Here is a 16,818-nt window from a genome sequence, read left to right on the forward strand (position 1 = left end):
GGCTTTCCCCCTTTTTTTAAAGTTAAGTTCGAGAGAGATGTGAACAAGGTCTCTCTGGGCACTTTGTTCATTACAAAAAAAATGATTCTGACCTTTTTGGCAAACACCACAATGTTGACCATCCCACTAGAAGCAGTGTGATGCTTTTGATCATTTTTAAAACAAAATATTTCACAACAGAACGTAGAGACGTTCACTTTGCCTCACATAACAGTAAACTGCATCATTGGGTGTGAGCCTATAGCGTGAATATGTCACTTGTAGCTATTTTTCCTTCTCCTGCCATTTATAGAGAACACAACGAATCAGTTAACAAAGACAACCTTCTGCAGATCAGTCAATATTGCCGTGGACTAAAGCATCGTCCCTGCCTGCACACGAACGGTCTCACTGACTGAATGCTGCTGTCTAGATCGACTTCTGAAAGACCACGCCTCGTGTGTGTCACACAAGCCACACTGTGGCAGAGGAAAAAAATCATTCCTATAATTTGCGTTTACAACCTCCGATCTGTGTTTAACGACAAGATTTACAGCACTGTGGCTGTTTGCTATAGCTGCCAAATATCTGCTCTTCAGATTTAGCACAGACGCAGAGCACCACCTTTAAATCTTCAAAGTCTACCTCAAATAGGCTTTGTGACATGCAGTTACCAGTTTTCATTCTGATGTTGCCTGTCGAAAATTCCCCGATGCCCCAACTTCCTTGCTGTGTAAAGATGCCCTGTTATCAAGGTCCTTGCAATTGCCAAAGGGGAATAGAATTGGATAATCCTCTTAAGTACCAATTCCCTGATCTTAATTATGATCATCATCATCCCCATCTATTAAAAGAAACTTTATCTTGTGTCTACTTTAAGTTGAAGGTCTAGAACTTCACAGCATATGCAAAGTCAGAAAGCCTCAAGAAGCATCACTTCTCAGCTTGCTCTTCCTTATCCCAGTCTCCTATAGTGGTTTGGGACACTTTAACTAGGCTATAGCCTGCTGTGTTCTCAAAATATAAATGTGTGTTTGTGTGCATCTGTGTGTTTGTGTGTATGCACTGACTGTAACTTGTTTTTTATCTCAGTGGACTTAAAAGCCTTTCTTCACTCTCTATCAGTTTATATCCCGTCCCCTTTACATCTTTCGCTCCCTCAGTAACTCACACCTCTCTCTGACTCCCTCTGTTTCCATCTGTTTGATTTGTAGATGAATGAAACAACATGTCCCATTAGAGATTCCACCTGCCTGAGTAACCTACATACAACTGCTCCATACCAAATTTTTTTTTTATTCGTTCCCTTTTTTGTCCTAGATTTGTCTTTTTATTTCTACTTACACATAACCATCACAATATGACAAACTTGCACTCATAAATGGTGCTTAGTGAGACTCATACAAAGACGACCGTTTTTAAAGTAAATGAACAGAACTGATTCCAAAGTTGTCACTTATTTCATAGACTATTCAAAACCCCAGTGTGTCTTTTTTTATGAAAAAAGACATTTAAAAGAGCGAAAATACACCTTTCTCAATAAATAGACCTTTTTAAAATTTTGAGCTAAGTAATAAAATACATATTGTGTCCCATGTTCTCTCCCAGTGACAATGACAATTTTAGAAATGTGAAAAAAAGCACTAATGCACAGTAGCTTTTCTTGGGCACTCAAGTTGTCTAAGCTCTCTGTATGCATGTTTCTTTAGTCTTTCATTTTCATTGTGCCTTCACATAAAACACAAAGTGCTGCTTGGGCTGAAAACTGCCTGTTCTCTAATTCTGATGCTCTTTTGTTGTCTGACTAACTGCATAATAGGCCACACTTTTCTGACATGATTGTGACTGAAAAAGGAACTGAACAGAGTGCAGTCTGACTAAGGACCGATAGATGCACACCGATATTCACTTTTATGGGTCACAGTGAATGCATAGACAGATACGCACAAACGGAGATGTCTATTTCCTGCGCCTTTTCTCCAATACCTGATACCCCCTCCCCTGCACCTGACAAGCAGTTTCATGTTCAACACAATCACCAGCGCGGCCAGCTAAATTGGATTTAGATTAAAAATATGTACCTTTCAACAGAAAGACATGAAATGACTTAAATAAAGACTAAATCACCTGGGAAGGAAGACAAACATTTAAACACCTCATCTGTGATGTTCCGGCAAGTGCTACCTGACAGCCTCTCTATAGAAGACAGAATCTTCTAAAGGTCAGGAGACACACACATGCACACACTAATAATAATATATAGGCCACACACATGTACACACGCACGCACAACAGATATACATGCAAGTGGTTAAAGATTTGACAGTGGTGTGGGAATGCTTGGTTTGTACAAATTTAGGAGGCATTAGTGTGCTCATACAGTTGAATTGTGGAGACATAACTCCCATTTGGGGTCTAAAAGTGTAATTTTGCGAATGTATTTCCAATTGGTCATGCTTTGGTGGACCTCGGTATTTGATTCTGATGTTAGAATTTATTAAAGAATGGCACAAAATGTAAAATATTTTACTCTTATGTAGTTGTTTTGCACAATGGTTATACCTTAAATTGTACATGTTTATTTTGTGCTCACAGTATGTGTGTAATGTCAAATGTGGCTTAGCTGCAAATCCAAGGTGATTTTGCCAACGTCGCTTTTTTGTTTTGGGAGCAAGATTTGAGCGACTCATTGCATCATAGCTGCTGCAGCTGAACTGACTTTATCTCTGAGGATTTAGTGACATGTAGTGTGGAACCAAATGCATCAGCCAGTGTTGGCACTGTACACTACACGTGCTTACATGTGAACAAACCTGAAGACCCAGGAATTTGGAGCAATTATACACAGACTCAGTTTTACATCCAGTCGATAACACACATGGGCTAGTGGAACGGAAGCCCCGGTCCACCATCACTAAGCAAGGATCACTGTCTATCAATTGGCCCAGCTTTTTGTCATTCTCGGAGTCTGTCCAATGTGCCACAGCGAGGATTTAAAGAAGGGGGAAACAAGGATAACTCAGATTAAGTCATCTCTATCTTTTCTGTGATCTGCATCCAAAGCAGAACTGTGGACAATCACTACTTGAAACTCATTCAACTGCCTTTTTGATCTTGCTTGGCACAAACATGCGGACACCAACACCAACTCCTGGCAGATGCATCTGTTCTAAGTAACTGTCAGGGGTGATTGAAAAAGGGGGGCGAGAGAGATTGAGCAGTCATTTCTAAATGTGTCTGTGCTTTAAGAATGGTTGGTGTCAAGAAATAAAATATGGAATCACTCGGAAGGCAATAAAGCCAGAAGGTGTAATTCTATGACTACAACAAAGTTTGCAAGGAAAGTCATTAAAAGCTCATGCATTCTTTAACCCTGTAACACAGTGTAATTGCTGATATTTAATGAAGTGTAACTGAATGGGACATTATGACCTCTCTCAGTGTATCCTGGCCACAGTTATGAATAATAAAATACTACCAATCTCTCTTTTCACACGATGGCTAAATCACATTTTCACAAAACAAACAAGGTACAATACAAATGCATAATGAAGCCGTTCAAATTATAATAATTTTGCTGACATTTGCTTTTTGAGCTTTTCAGCCTCTATTTATGAACCATCCTGAGATAAGAGCTGATCAGCCGTCAGCTGTCCTCCCTTGTGAAGCTGTCAACAGTGAATGCAATGCAACCATAAGGAATGACAAGGGATTTCATTGTGAAACCTATCATAGGTGTGACTGATGGATGTTGTTAAGGTAAATCTACTCTGTAAGTTTTTAAACCATGGCTTCTTGGTATAGTGGTTTATGTATTCACCTAACAAGGAAAAAAGCCCAGGTTTCACCAAGGAGGAGTCTGAGATTCTTTTGGAGTTGCATCAGGAATGGCGACCAGCGTAAAAATCAGCCAAATTAAACAGAGTAGAGCTACCTGTTGTGGTGACACCCTGTTAATAAGGGAGCAGAGACAAGCAGCTTTATTGGGACTCGATATCTAATCAGAGAAAAATGGCTGAGAAGGATGTTTTGAAAAGAGAAATGTCAGCACCTGTTCATAATTATTTAGTCTCTTATTTGGCTTGGATGCTATGGCAAGTTAAATTAACTATGAAGGGGAAACTAAAATAATAATAACCCAAAAAAAGAATAAAAAAGAAAACAAAAAAGAAATTACTCATATACTGTGGGCAACAGGACACATCAGTATCAGCACAACTATACTTATGAAATATAAACTGGATTAAAAAAAACTGTCAAAAATTAAATTAAATGATCGAGCCACAACTGTAATGATACTCGGGAAAAGCAGGATCAGTTTGGTGATTAGTGGCTCTCAAAGCTTCCCATAGCTTACGTTCCTGCCTGCATATTTGAATGAAACACTGTAACAATCTGTTAAATGAGGTATGACTGTTTTTGTCTCATTTTTAGCTCTCTCCATGTCTTGATCCATCTAGGACTAGTCATCTAACAAAGCACCGTAGGATAAAACTGCTGCAGCAGAGCCTGAACGAGAGTCATTAGAACACATAAGAGAAACACGTAGATCGCTTTGAAGATAAAACGAGAGCCCCTGCAATGAGAAGTAAAAAGCAGAGTAATAACAAGTGGCAGAGGTCCTTTTGCCTCTTGCACCTCTCAATTTCTGTCTCCTTCATTATCGTGTAGTAAATTCTGTTGTTATATAAGTAATAGTAAGTGAGATGGAAAGAAAAGGGTGGCAGAAAATCAAAAGCAGTGTGGAATAAAGAAGTAGGATAGCAAGTAAAACTGATTAATATATTTATTAAATCCTGTCATTCATTATTCATTCTTTTCATTATCATTAAGAAGCACCCATACCTCTTGAAATAGTAATACCCTTGCCAGGTAATCTTGTGCGTTCCTGTAAATTATCACTAAAGGAGAAGGGGTCAATTCAGTAGAACTGATTGAAAATCTGAACTAGTTCGGGGTCCATAGCTGAAGCGCACTGAGCTCTATGAGAGCCAATAAGCTTGTAAACACAAAGTAAGTGTTCAGAATGAAGGCAAATTGCCTACTTTGGCAATGATTCAAAGCTGGCTGGCTACTCTCCAAACGGCAACCGCTGCAACAAACTCACAAATTGTGAGTCAAGTAAACAGATGCTGAATCGATTCACTGCTATAAGACAAAACAAAGGAAAGAATCGAGTTAATGAACGGAAACTGTCACTGTTATGGGGTAGCCTTTGCAAGAGGTACCTCCTGCAATCATGGAAGGCTGGTTATGTCTAACTAGATGTCCATTACATGACAAATACAATGTAAAGCTACACAAAATAAAAGCATGAAACCATGTTTCAACGCATAATTCCATAACTTTAAGTCTGCGGGTTAATTTTTTTGTATAATGTTGTATGTAGAATCTGTCCACTGTTTCTGGTTCAGTTCAAATGTACTGCAATGGCATCAAAACTCTGCCCATAGCTAGAACTGCTCATACTTCGAGCATAGATTTTAATTATACATCAGTACAGATTTGCAGCATTCGCTTGTAATTTAAAGGATGGGAACACAGTGACATGCACACCCAGAAAGAAATGTAGAGGATAAAACTGTAAGTTAAAACCTGTAAAGTAAAATCTGTATAGAGACCAGTATACAACAAAACAAAGATACCACCACTATTTCCTTTGTCTAAGAGCAGGGTTACATTTCAGAACTGCTAATGCTGCTGTCTGTAGACTTTACTGTGCTTTCAGACTTCCTTGATAAGCACAGCAAGTTGATTGTACATCAAGGCAACAGATGTAAGACATCAGCAGAGCTCTTATCCGGTAATATAAAATGACATGAAACAATAAAAGAGAAAGCATGAGCCAAAGGTCAATGCTCAATCAAAGAAACACTGAGATGAGTACGACAAAAGAAAAATGGATGGTGGTAAAACAGAAAACATTGACTTACATGGAATTCCCAATTCATTCTTTTCTTTGGACTCAGTGGACTTCTGAAACAATGAACCTTGGGATGGGAAAAAGAAAAGGGATGGTGGAATGATGGATGAAGGGAAAAGAAAAACAAAACAAAATAAGACCAACATCACAGGACACAGACCTTGAGCTAGACTTTTTTTTTTTTTTGCTCTTTCTTTAAAATCGAGGTTGAATGAAAACATACGGACCACATTGAGACTTTCATTGTGCATCAGGATTTTCACACAAATCTGAGCAGTAAGACGAAATGCGGAAAGACTGCACCGGCTGTGAAAATCGGTGTACTCTGAGCTATGGTACATGTAAGTGGCCTAAAGATGGAACTGCTAGCTAATCAAGAGAATTTTGTTCCCCTCTGTTGATGTTCCTCTTTGAATTTACTTTGAATTCGTAGATATTTGTGCTTATGGTAAGTGCTATGGATTATAACAGGGTGACCAGCATTGCTTGCTGAATGGCAGTAGCACTGCCTGACATCTGCTTCAGCTCTGCTGCGACAAGAACAGATGCTTTACATATTACATTATATATAGGTTTTAATTTAATAGGCTCTTAATTTTTTTGTATTTTCTACTTTTTTAAGCTCCTTCTGCACATTTTTTTTTAAACTTTCTGTGGCATTTCTTCTCGATAAGGTCTTCATTTTTATTTCATAAGAAGCTACACTGTTTCCCTGTGTCTGTCTCCTGCAACACAACAATTTCGAAACTTTTGGGATTAAAAAAATAAATCTTATCTTTCTTATCTTATCATGAAGAAGCCTGGATGCATTCAGTTACTGCTGTGTCATTCTGAGTGGTTCACTTAGTTGTGGCAGACAGAAGGTCTATGACACAGATAAACCACTCATGTACTGATGTATAATTGAAGTGCTGGTGTATAATTGATAAAGCCAACATAGCTACATGGTGTGCTTAAAAGGTTCTTGCTAGACCAGCTGATCGTGGAGCACTGATTCAGCACTAAAAAGCGAGAAACATTGGCGAGGTTAAGTGGGGTGACAAGCACATATAAACAAACAGCAAGACAAATGACAGGCTTAATGTGGTGTTTTGCTTTAGCTGTACAGGTGAGCTGGGCTACATAGCCCAGGAATTTAGGTTTCATACTTGAATTTGCATGGGCGTAAGACAACAAGCAACTGGCTGCATTTGGTTGACTGCAACAAAATGTCACAATGATTAACATCTGAATCAGTGATTATAGTAGCAGCAGCACGCTGTGATAAAAATGTATCATACGTCAATTATAAAGCAATTGTTCAAACAAATAATAACAATGAAAATACGGTGGGTGTAAAATGAAGCTTAAAATGATTCAGAAAGACCCAACACGAGCACGATGGAGAGAAAAAACGGCACAGTGGATGAGGGCAAAGCTTTTAAGACAAGGAGCAGCAAACAGTTAGCATGCTGGGTTAGAAACAATAAGACAATGTAGCCACAATAAGAAGGAACACAAAGGGGAGGAACAGGGCTCTCAATGGGGAGATGGGTTGTTTGATGCTGTGTGGTACTTGCTGACACTGCTCATCGTTTTGCGTGATACAACTCACACCTGAGTGTTTTATCCAAACACTAGATTACATAACTGCCAGAGCCTCCAGGTACTTTTAAGTACAGTAGCATCTGCATTTATACACGTGTGTGTGCTCACAGAGCAGGCAGTGAGTAAAATATTATGCACTCAAGGATGGCACAGTGGAGGTCTGAGTGAATCCGTTCCAAGAATCCTGATCAATGTGTCAGAGAAATGTCAAACGGCCAGAACATATAAAACAACACAAACGGCTCCAAAACCCCTGAAAGACTGAAACACTCAGGCATGCATGCGTATAACTTAGAGATAAAGAAAATGAAACAAACAAAAACAAAGAGAAGTCACTCCATGCTGCAAAGAAGTAAGGTCAAATGGATTTATGCCTCTCAGGGTTGAATAACTTTTTTTAAAAAAAAGAAAGCAAGAGATGGGAGACGCAACCGAGAAAGAGAAAAAGAGGGAGTGTAAAGTATGGTTGAGCACCGTCAATTACAGACCACTATCTAAAATACTGCACCCCCAGCACAATCACTGAGAATAAATTATCAGACCTGAAAACCTCCGAGTTACAATTTAAAGTCTTTAAAGGCAGCAAATAAGAACTGCCCTGCCATACTAATGAACTGCTGCTTAAAGGCCACATTTTAAAAGAGCTGTCATTCATAAACCAGCAGGAATCACTCCACGCCTTTCAAATATACCACAAATATAGTATCTGAAAAATGCTTTGCATGCACAATCTCCTTCTAATACACGTTCATGGATTACTGTTAATGCATAGAAAACAGTAGCAACATTAGTGCTGGCATAAACCCATCTTTGAGCAGCCGTTTTAAAGACAGGAAATCAATTACAGGAAATGAACCTAAGCTTATACTTCCCTTGGTTGTATCCCATATTCTGGGGCCATACCTTATAGGCTGCAGGGAATCTCTTAAATGGATTGGAATTGGGTATACAATGCACCATGGTGCAGCTAGACTAAAATTTGTCAATACTACGCCTACTGCAAAGCTTTTTTAAAGAATTATATCATATTATTCCATTGCTCATGGCATAGCCCATCTATTGAATCATCACTACTATTCATCACTCCATTCTTGCTGTTGAAAGAAGATGCTCGCGCAAGTAACAACTCCAGCTGGAGGCTTTTGTGTTCAGTGATAAAGTACATATATTTTCCCTGAAAAGAATTAGAAATGCTTCACTGAGAGTAAATTTAAGTACATTTAAAATGATCAAAACCTGCAATAAAAAGCTCACTTGTTTAAAAAACACTTTGATGATAAAATTCAGCAAGATGATGACATTATGTTAACACGAACATGCATAACATAACCAAGTGATTCACGGAAAAAAAGAATAAAAGTTGAGGTGTAATTTCTGTAAATACGGCACATCTGAACTGCTGTTTAGCAATCCAGATATGTGTTATCTCTGAGACTGTAAATGGACTGCTACTTGCTGAATATAGCACATTTCTCCACTAACTGAGCACTCAAGGCAGTTTTTACTACAAGTCACATTCACTCTGTGCTTTATTCCATGCTGCTTTAAAGTGCTTTTCTAACTATCGTGCACACAGTCACACTCTGTACGGGTGGCTGTAGTACAGGAGGTAGAGCAGGTCACCTACTGATCGGAAGGTCGGTGGTTCGATCCCTGGCTCCTCCAGTCTGCATGTCAAGTATCCTTGGGCAAGATACTAACCCCAAATTGCTCTCCGATGCATCCATCGGAGTATGAATGTCGTTAGAAAGCACTAAGTGTAGATAAAGTGCTTGTGAGAATGGGTGTGATTGGGTGAGTGAGGCATGTTGTATAGAGCGCTTTGAGTACTCCGTGAGAGTAGAAAAGCGCTATAATAAGAATAAGAATCAGTCCATTTACTCTGACGGAGACATAAGGGCTCATTTTGGGTTCAGTACTCCAACCAAGGACGCTTTGAAATGTGGACTGAAGAAGCCAGGCATCGAACCATTGACCTTCTGATTGGTGGTCTACTTCCTGAACCGTAGCCAGCTGTAACAGTAGCCTAAGCCAATTACCCAGCAGTAAGCTACAAACAGATATTTTGTATGTTCATAACCCATACAGTCAGATTATAATCTATAGTTTAATTAAACCTTTTTTGCAACTCTTGTCTCGATCACAGTTAGATGTATCCCAGGACACCTATGGTACGCTGGCTGAGACCATGCATTTGAACAGGTGAGGCTCTTTTCTCCTTAAAAAGAAAACAATTAAGAAAAAAACTTGAAGGAAAAGTTCTGGTGTTCAAATGCACATGTCGCTGAGTGGCCCCATGACCTGCTGGTTTGGTCCAATATCATTGTCAATCTACAGTATTTATCATCAGGTTAATTCTAAAGTTTCTTAGAGTACTTCGTTTTTGTGAATCAACTCAAGACGAGCAGAAAGATTCTCCCTATTTTTATCGATAAGCCACAAATAATTTTCACAGCTGAGAAAACTGAGAACTGAAATGTGAAAATGAGTCTGTATGTCTGCCTTTCCAAAACATTCATACACTGTCATGCCCCTGTCTCACTCTCTAGTATGTTACATGCTTGTCTGCCAGTTACTCTGAGCACATAGAGTAAGAAGCGCCATTCTAACAAATCAACAAACAAAATTGCCTCCCTCTTGGAAAAAAGCTGCTGCTGCTTGTAAGATTATGACTCAGCCCACGTTTTTCATGTAATTTTAAGATTTGTGATTTATGATGTCAGAAGCGTTGGGGGGGGGGGGAATTTCGATGATTGTTCCACATCATTATTTATCATTACTTTCCTTGTGAAGCAAGTGTTTTTGACTGAGGTAATGGACATGAAAGTGGTAAGTGGAAGGTTAATAAAGTCATTCAAAACCCTCTCATAAATCTCCACACAAAGGCAGAAAGTGGAGGGGTGAGAAGGAGCAAATCACTAGCTAGCAGACAAAGGTATAAAACTAGAGGGGCAGAGAGGAAAAGGCTTAAAATGTTGACATAAATGTAAGGAACAGGAGGATGAATGGTGAAATGAAGGAAGCGATGAAAGTAATGAAGAAAAAGGAAAAAGAATACTGATGAAGAGAAGCTGCCCAACTGCACAGGTAAGAAACAGTTTTTCCACATATGTTTAAACCAAATCAGGAATAAATTTTTTGAGGAGACTGCAGATAAAAAAAATAAAAAAAAAATAAATAATTTGCCCATTATGTCATCTTTTTTAATCTCCAAATATTGGTGTTGCTATCTGCCTTAAAAACAGTATACAAAGCAGGTATTTTGACTGGTTTAAATTAAGCCATTAATTGTCTTCCTAAGCTTCACTCACTCTGGCTTCTGTTCATGGGCAAAGGGTTTTGAACACATTGTCAACAACAAATGGCCTGGCTTATTAAAGGTCAGCTCTCCGTAAAATCAATTCTTATCAAACACAGACACTGTAAGACATTTGCTTGAATCGGCATACTCATTGCAAGATGTGATATGTGACAACAAGCATAGATCTCTCAGTGTTCTTCGAGAATCAATTTCATTAACTTAGCTTTGCGCATATAATGTGCTAGTATACCTGATAAATTGCAGTTTATAGTTTCTACAATAAAGAGACAGCTATGTTGAATATTGCAATTGTATTTCTATTCTTAATTTTACCTATAAAATATGGAACTATGATTTTTTTTTTTTAAATGGATGGATATGATTTTCAAAATGAACCCAGTAATGGTCACGTTACACTTCACTCACCATGACTTCTGCCCTAGGCTCAAAACCTGACCATGTGTCAACATTCATTGGTCTGCCTAATTAGGGTCGATTCCTGCACAATCAATTGTTATTTGAACCAGACACTGCTAGACATTTGTTTATTTTGGCCTATTGATTGTTCATAGCTATATTTAATATATGATACACAATGCGTTTAGAAGAGATGTGTCAGTGCTTCCGAACCTTATTTATCCACTTACTTTGCATACAGAGTCCATCAGTACAGTTTTGAGACTGGAGGACGAGACCCTCGCAGTCCTTTCCCCCATTCTTGGGAGCTGGATTGTTGCACTCCCTCCTCCTCCACTGTGTACACTCTGTTCCACAGGCTGACCACTTGCTCCAATCTGTCCAGACACCATCCACTAGAGGGAACGGATGGGGACCACGGGAATGAGAGACGGAAAAAAAGAGGGTTTAGAAGGAGGAGACTGAAGATAACAGATTCAATTATTTCCTAAACACTGTAAAATGTGGCAGGGAGAGTACACACATAAAAAGACAGGAATTGAATGCAGAAGCTGAGCACAGGACAAAAAATAGCCCAAATGTATACAGATACAATATGCAAGGATGTATTATGGAAAGAAGTATTCTAAATGAAACAGTCTTGAATAGAACAGAATACCAGTGCACAGTGTGGTGCAGGGCAGTTTGTGTATAGCCTGTCCGTCACAAGGCAGTCCTCCATTGAGAGGGGCAGGGTTAGTGCAGCTCCTGGTTCTTTTCTGGAAACCTCTTCCACAACGGCTGTTACACGGAGACCACTCTGTCCATGTCGACCAGCCCCCATTCACTGCGGAAACAGAGATCAGTCTCTTAATGAATACAGTGTTTATCCACTTCTTAACTATGGAACGCCCACCCTCTTGAAGATACCATATTAGCAAGGGTTTCTGGGTATCTGTGTTCCACTCATCCATGTGTCCCAGAGCTTGGCGCTATTATATTGAACATGATTTGGAACGATAGGAATCTTAGGGCCTAGTCACACAGGCCTAGAGATCAGCTGGCAACCACTGGTTGCTAAGGTGGTGCAGAAACCTCCAGAAAATACACTCTCCAACCAGCTGGGGAATGCACATTTTCCTTAGTGACTGAAGATTTCTATAGTTTAATACTGGTCAAAATGTAGATACAGTCAATAAATATAAGTTGAACTCAATCTTTATGACTACTTGAATCAGTGAATATGTTGTAGATTGTCTGAGATAATTTAAAAAAATGATGATGATGCAATCCGTGATTTTAATATGCCGTTTTATTGAACTGAAATAATTATCTTAGAGAAGGCTGCATGTGTCTGGAAGCTGAGTTGAAATTTAAGCAAAAGAGCTGGATTTTCCTGAACATCAAAACTACACAGACAATCTGCATCCCTTCAACTAGCCCGCAGCCACTGCAGCATGATTTTCCACCGCTGTGTTTACATTCAGAAATGTTCTCACTGAAGGGCACAGACTGACACAAATATGCAAACACATTATGCTGTATAGCCGGCTAAACACATGTTAAATGACCAGTTATCATGGGGCTCGGAAATTGCTTAACCCGGTGTAGGGGAAAGAGAGAGAGAGAGCGAGAGAGAGAGAGAGAGAGAGAGAGAGAGAGAGAGAGAGAGAGAGAGAGAGAGATGAATCCTGCAGTTTGTTTTCCATGATTTCTTTGAAACTCTTCACCTCCTTTGTCTCTTTCTTTTTGCCTCATGTCTTTTATTTGTGCTGCTGTAAAATGCATCTGCATCCTCCTGTAATTAGACCTGGCTGTTTCTTTGTTGTTTAGCATTATTGTTTCTGTGTTTCAAGAGAAAATGTGGCAGGACAGTGCAGACAAAGATAAGAGCAGACTAGACAGGCAGCAGGAGAGAAATCAGCTATAAAGTTAGAATGAGAGAGAGTTGGCATCTGGAGGGGTGGAGTGGGTAGAAATTCCACTGCTGCATCTCGACAGCTCTGTCTCAGCCCAGTGGACAGTGCCCACTCCTTGCCTAAGACCTAATTAGAAATGAATCATCAGAAAGTAACCAGTAAATTCACACACAGACACTTTTGTCATGCATTTCCTTCAGCTTTTAGACTTTTTTCTTCCTCACTCAGTTGTTGTCTTCCACTGTTCTCCCCTACCTCACCTTACCTCTCGCCCTTCTTTCTATAGTTGCTTTATTTTTCCCCCCTCCTGTGTTTTTTCCACTACTGTTTCACCTTGTCAACAGTGTCAGCCAGGCCCTAGTGGAGCCGAGAAGATTGAACCACAGATTGAACAATCTATTTTTGTAAGGATACATCAGTGTCAAACCACTCCATCTCTTGCTGTCTGTATCGAACAGGCACACACGCTCAGTTATTTTGATTGAAACACTCCTGCTGGTGAATGGAGTCAGTGTTATATTTTGAGAGAAACACTGCGTGCGTGTGTGTGTGTGTTTGTGTGTGTGTGTGTTTGTGTGTGTGTGAGAGAGAGAGAGAGAGAGAGAGAGAGTGGGGGGAGGGGGAGAAAAATTAAGTTGTATGAGGCATGGGCCTCCACCAAACAAACTCTTTCTTCTCAGCTTCTAGACAAAGCAACACTAGGAGAGTACCAGAAGTTTAGCGAGCTATTTAAAGATGTTTTTTATTGTTGATTTTCACAGCTATTATTATGCCATATGCTGCTTTATCTATGCAGAGCTGGGAATCTTGGCAGAAAGTGGGAACATGTGGAAAGCCCACATGTTCTAATTTAGAACTGAAGGCAGGATTGGAGGTCTTTAATTGGGTGAGGTCAAGGGTGAGGTGAGAATATCAAGACAATCGCAAAGAGGAAGTGTTGGCACGGCAGCAGAGCTAATTTCACATGGCAGATGGGGGCTGGCTTCGCTGATCAGAGACTCGATATAACTGAAGAAAACATTAAAAAAAGGTGTCATATCATTATGTTTCTAACATTGGAAATGAAAAAGTTTAGAGCACACATTAAAAATATGTATAAGACAAATCCTATTGTTACAGCTTTTGTAGCCACACACACACACACACACACACACCCCTACACACACAGAAAGACATACCGACAAACTTACCATAAACAATAACGGTCGCTGTAGTGCTTCGTCTTTTGGCCACTATATTCTTGGCCACACACGTGTAGTTGGCTGTGTCAGAGAGACGCGCCTGCTTGATGATCAGGTTGTGGTCAATAGTGATATAGAAGTTTCTGTCCTCCGCTGGGTCGATTACCTCTTCATTCTTTAACCACTCCACCTAGGGGACATTCAGAGGGTAAATGGAGGTGAGGATAATGTCTTTTCTACACCAATGATAGGCAAAGAGACGTTTTACAGAGGACAAGTTTATTACTGCCATGAAGTCAAATAATTTAAATTTGACAAGATATCTAGTAAGTTATAGCGACGCCTTTTTTGCAACACATACTCCCTGTAGAGGAAATTATAAGATTAAGTTCAAATCTTCATTTCATAACTGAGGATAAAATAAGAATACAAATATTAAAGCTTTCTTGGGTTTAATCTTGTTTTTAGAAACTTTTAGGAGTGATGTAGGACTTAGAAAGCGTGCTGCTGTCATCTTTTTTGATGGTTCAATGAGGAAAAGCTTCGAGAACGTGCCATATTCAATAGTCAAAGGAAGGAAATAGATAAACAAACAGCTGAAGGACAGGACGCCCGTTAGCAGCTCCCTAATCTGTGTTATGATCTCTCATGCTTCATCTTGTACTGTAAGTAACCCAAACTCCTCTCATGAATAAATCCTTGAGATTACAGATTACAAATTTACAAGCAAATTAATGTGTTTTATGAGGCAGGATACAATAATAAGACTGATTGTGCATAATGAAATACCAGGAAGTCACAGGAATTAAACACTTGAAATCTGAATGACCCTCACTTACAGTGGGCCCTTAACAACAAGGAACCCTTGGGTGGCTGTAAAGAAAAGGAAAATGCCCAAACATATGCTTTCGAAAGGTACTTTGGGTGAAGGGTAGGACAGCGGGAAACTATTCTATTTATGAGCCTAATCAGATTTCCCGAGTGCTGTATTTACTGGACCAAACCCTCATAAATTCAGCCTGTCCAAGCTTTATGGCAGGCACATAAATGTCCAAGCTGTGTTGTTTAATTCATGTTGTTTAATTTCCTCCTCCCTTCGCATTAGGAAATGGATATCTCAGATGCAGAAAAGAGGAAATTCATTGTTATTCTTCAGTTTGCCATTTACTCACTCTCCACTGTTATTCTCCGTTTTTCCACCCAGTTCTGACTCAGATTCAGTAGTACTCTTTGGTCATGGGGTGCAATGTAGCTGTGAATTCTCAATCTTAAGTGAGATGCTGTGTGACCTTTCAGCTTCCATTACAACATAAAGGTTATACAGAGAAAAAGACTAAGCCAAACGAACAAAAACATTTATTTACAGTCAGACGATAAGCTTATCCTCATACTGTAAAGGTATAAAACAATGTGTTCTTTTCTGCGCAAAGGAAAAAAACAATACAAATTACATTTGCTGCATAAAACAGACTATTTGGATCTCTTTTTATTTATGATATAAGAAGTGCTGTGGTCACAGGAAGCGATGATTTGACTATGACTTATTTTGAAGCATTGCCACAAGAGATACAAATTATTCAATAGACTTAATGTAATGCAATACAAACCAAATCATGAACTAGTTAAGTTAAATAGTTATGATCTACTGCAGAACATGTATATACATATACATACACATACATGTGTGTAATATGCAGAACTATTCCAGTAAATGGTCCAAACATGAATTCTTTTATATATTTATATTTTCTTTGTATCCTGCACTAGGAAAAATTCTGTTGTAATGCCATTATGAATGGAGCGTGCTGTGACAGTGGTAATTTCATCTGAGCCACAGTTTTGAATCAGTGTCAGTTTTGCAGCCTCATTCCTGACAAAGAAATTGCCCGTGCCCTGCCATACCACACTGAAGTAAGACAGCGGTGCCAAAAGTCCCACTGATGTGTTTCTTTAAGTTAAGACAGCAGCGTTTCTTTATAATGACAGATTTATTAAACGTGGGGAAAAATAAATTGTCTGAAAGACATTTATTTTCTCAAGACATGTCAAGCTGTTCATCAATGTTTTATGCACAGTAAAAGAAAGGGAACCATTTCTTTTTGTAGGATATTATGCAGTGATTTTGCTGGTCTGGCCCAATTGAGATCATACTGGGTTGTGTGTGGAAATGAGTTTGAAAACCTGGATCAACAAATTAGCCATCACCAACACATCCCATTAGACAGCATGGAGGCTTAAAATGAATAAAATATGGAATTAAGCAAACAAATGTAACACTGTTTTTGGTAAAACTAGTCTCTTGTTCACTGTATTACAAAAATAGTCTCTCGTGGTGCTTTGGATGCTCATGTTAATACTTATAATTTACTGCTACACTGAAATTTCCCAGATGATCCAATGGAATGTTTTTGTTTTTATTTATTTTTTCTTTTTTTCTCTTGCATTCATGTTGATCTAACATGCACACACTTTATAGAAAAGAAACAGAATAGGAGTGGAAGCATGTGAATGCGTGTGGGTAAACCGAGAGAG

General features: G+C 39.1%; 1 protein-coding gene across 4 annotated transcripts in view; it reads right to left on the minus strand.

Moving 5' to 3' along the window:
- unc5ca (unc-5 netrin receptor Ca) overlaps positions 1–16,818 on the minus strand; it is a 186,327-nt gene that overhangs the window by 22,603 nt on the left and 146,906 nt on the right. For 3 of the 4 annotated variants that reach the window (XM_085179177.1, XM_085179181.1, XM_085179179.1), the window contains exons 5-8: positions 14,296–14,476; positions 11,866–12,033; positions 11,438–11,602; positions 5,913–5,969 (exon numbers count right to left, since the gene is read on the minus strand). In XM_085179177.1, coding sequence (XP_085035303.1) covers positions 5,913–5,969; positions 11,438–11,602; positions 11,866–12,033; positions 14,296–14,476 — 571 coding nt within the window. The remainder of the gene's footprint in view (positions 1–5,912; positions 5,970–11,437; positions 11,603–11,865; positions 12,034–14,295; positions 14,477–16,818) is intronic. The other variant, XM_085179178.1, reaches the window with a different exon arrangement.

The sequence above is a fragment of the Neolamprologus multifasciatus genome, chromosome 12, assembly GCF_963576455.1.
Source record: "Neolamprologus multifasciatus chromosome 12, fNeoMul1.2, whole genome shotgun sequence".
Taxonomy (NCBI): Eukaryota; Metazoa; Chordata; class Actinopteri; order Cichliformes; family Cichlidae; genus Neolamprologus; species Neolamprologus multifasciatus.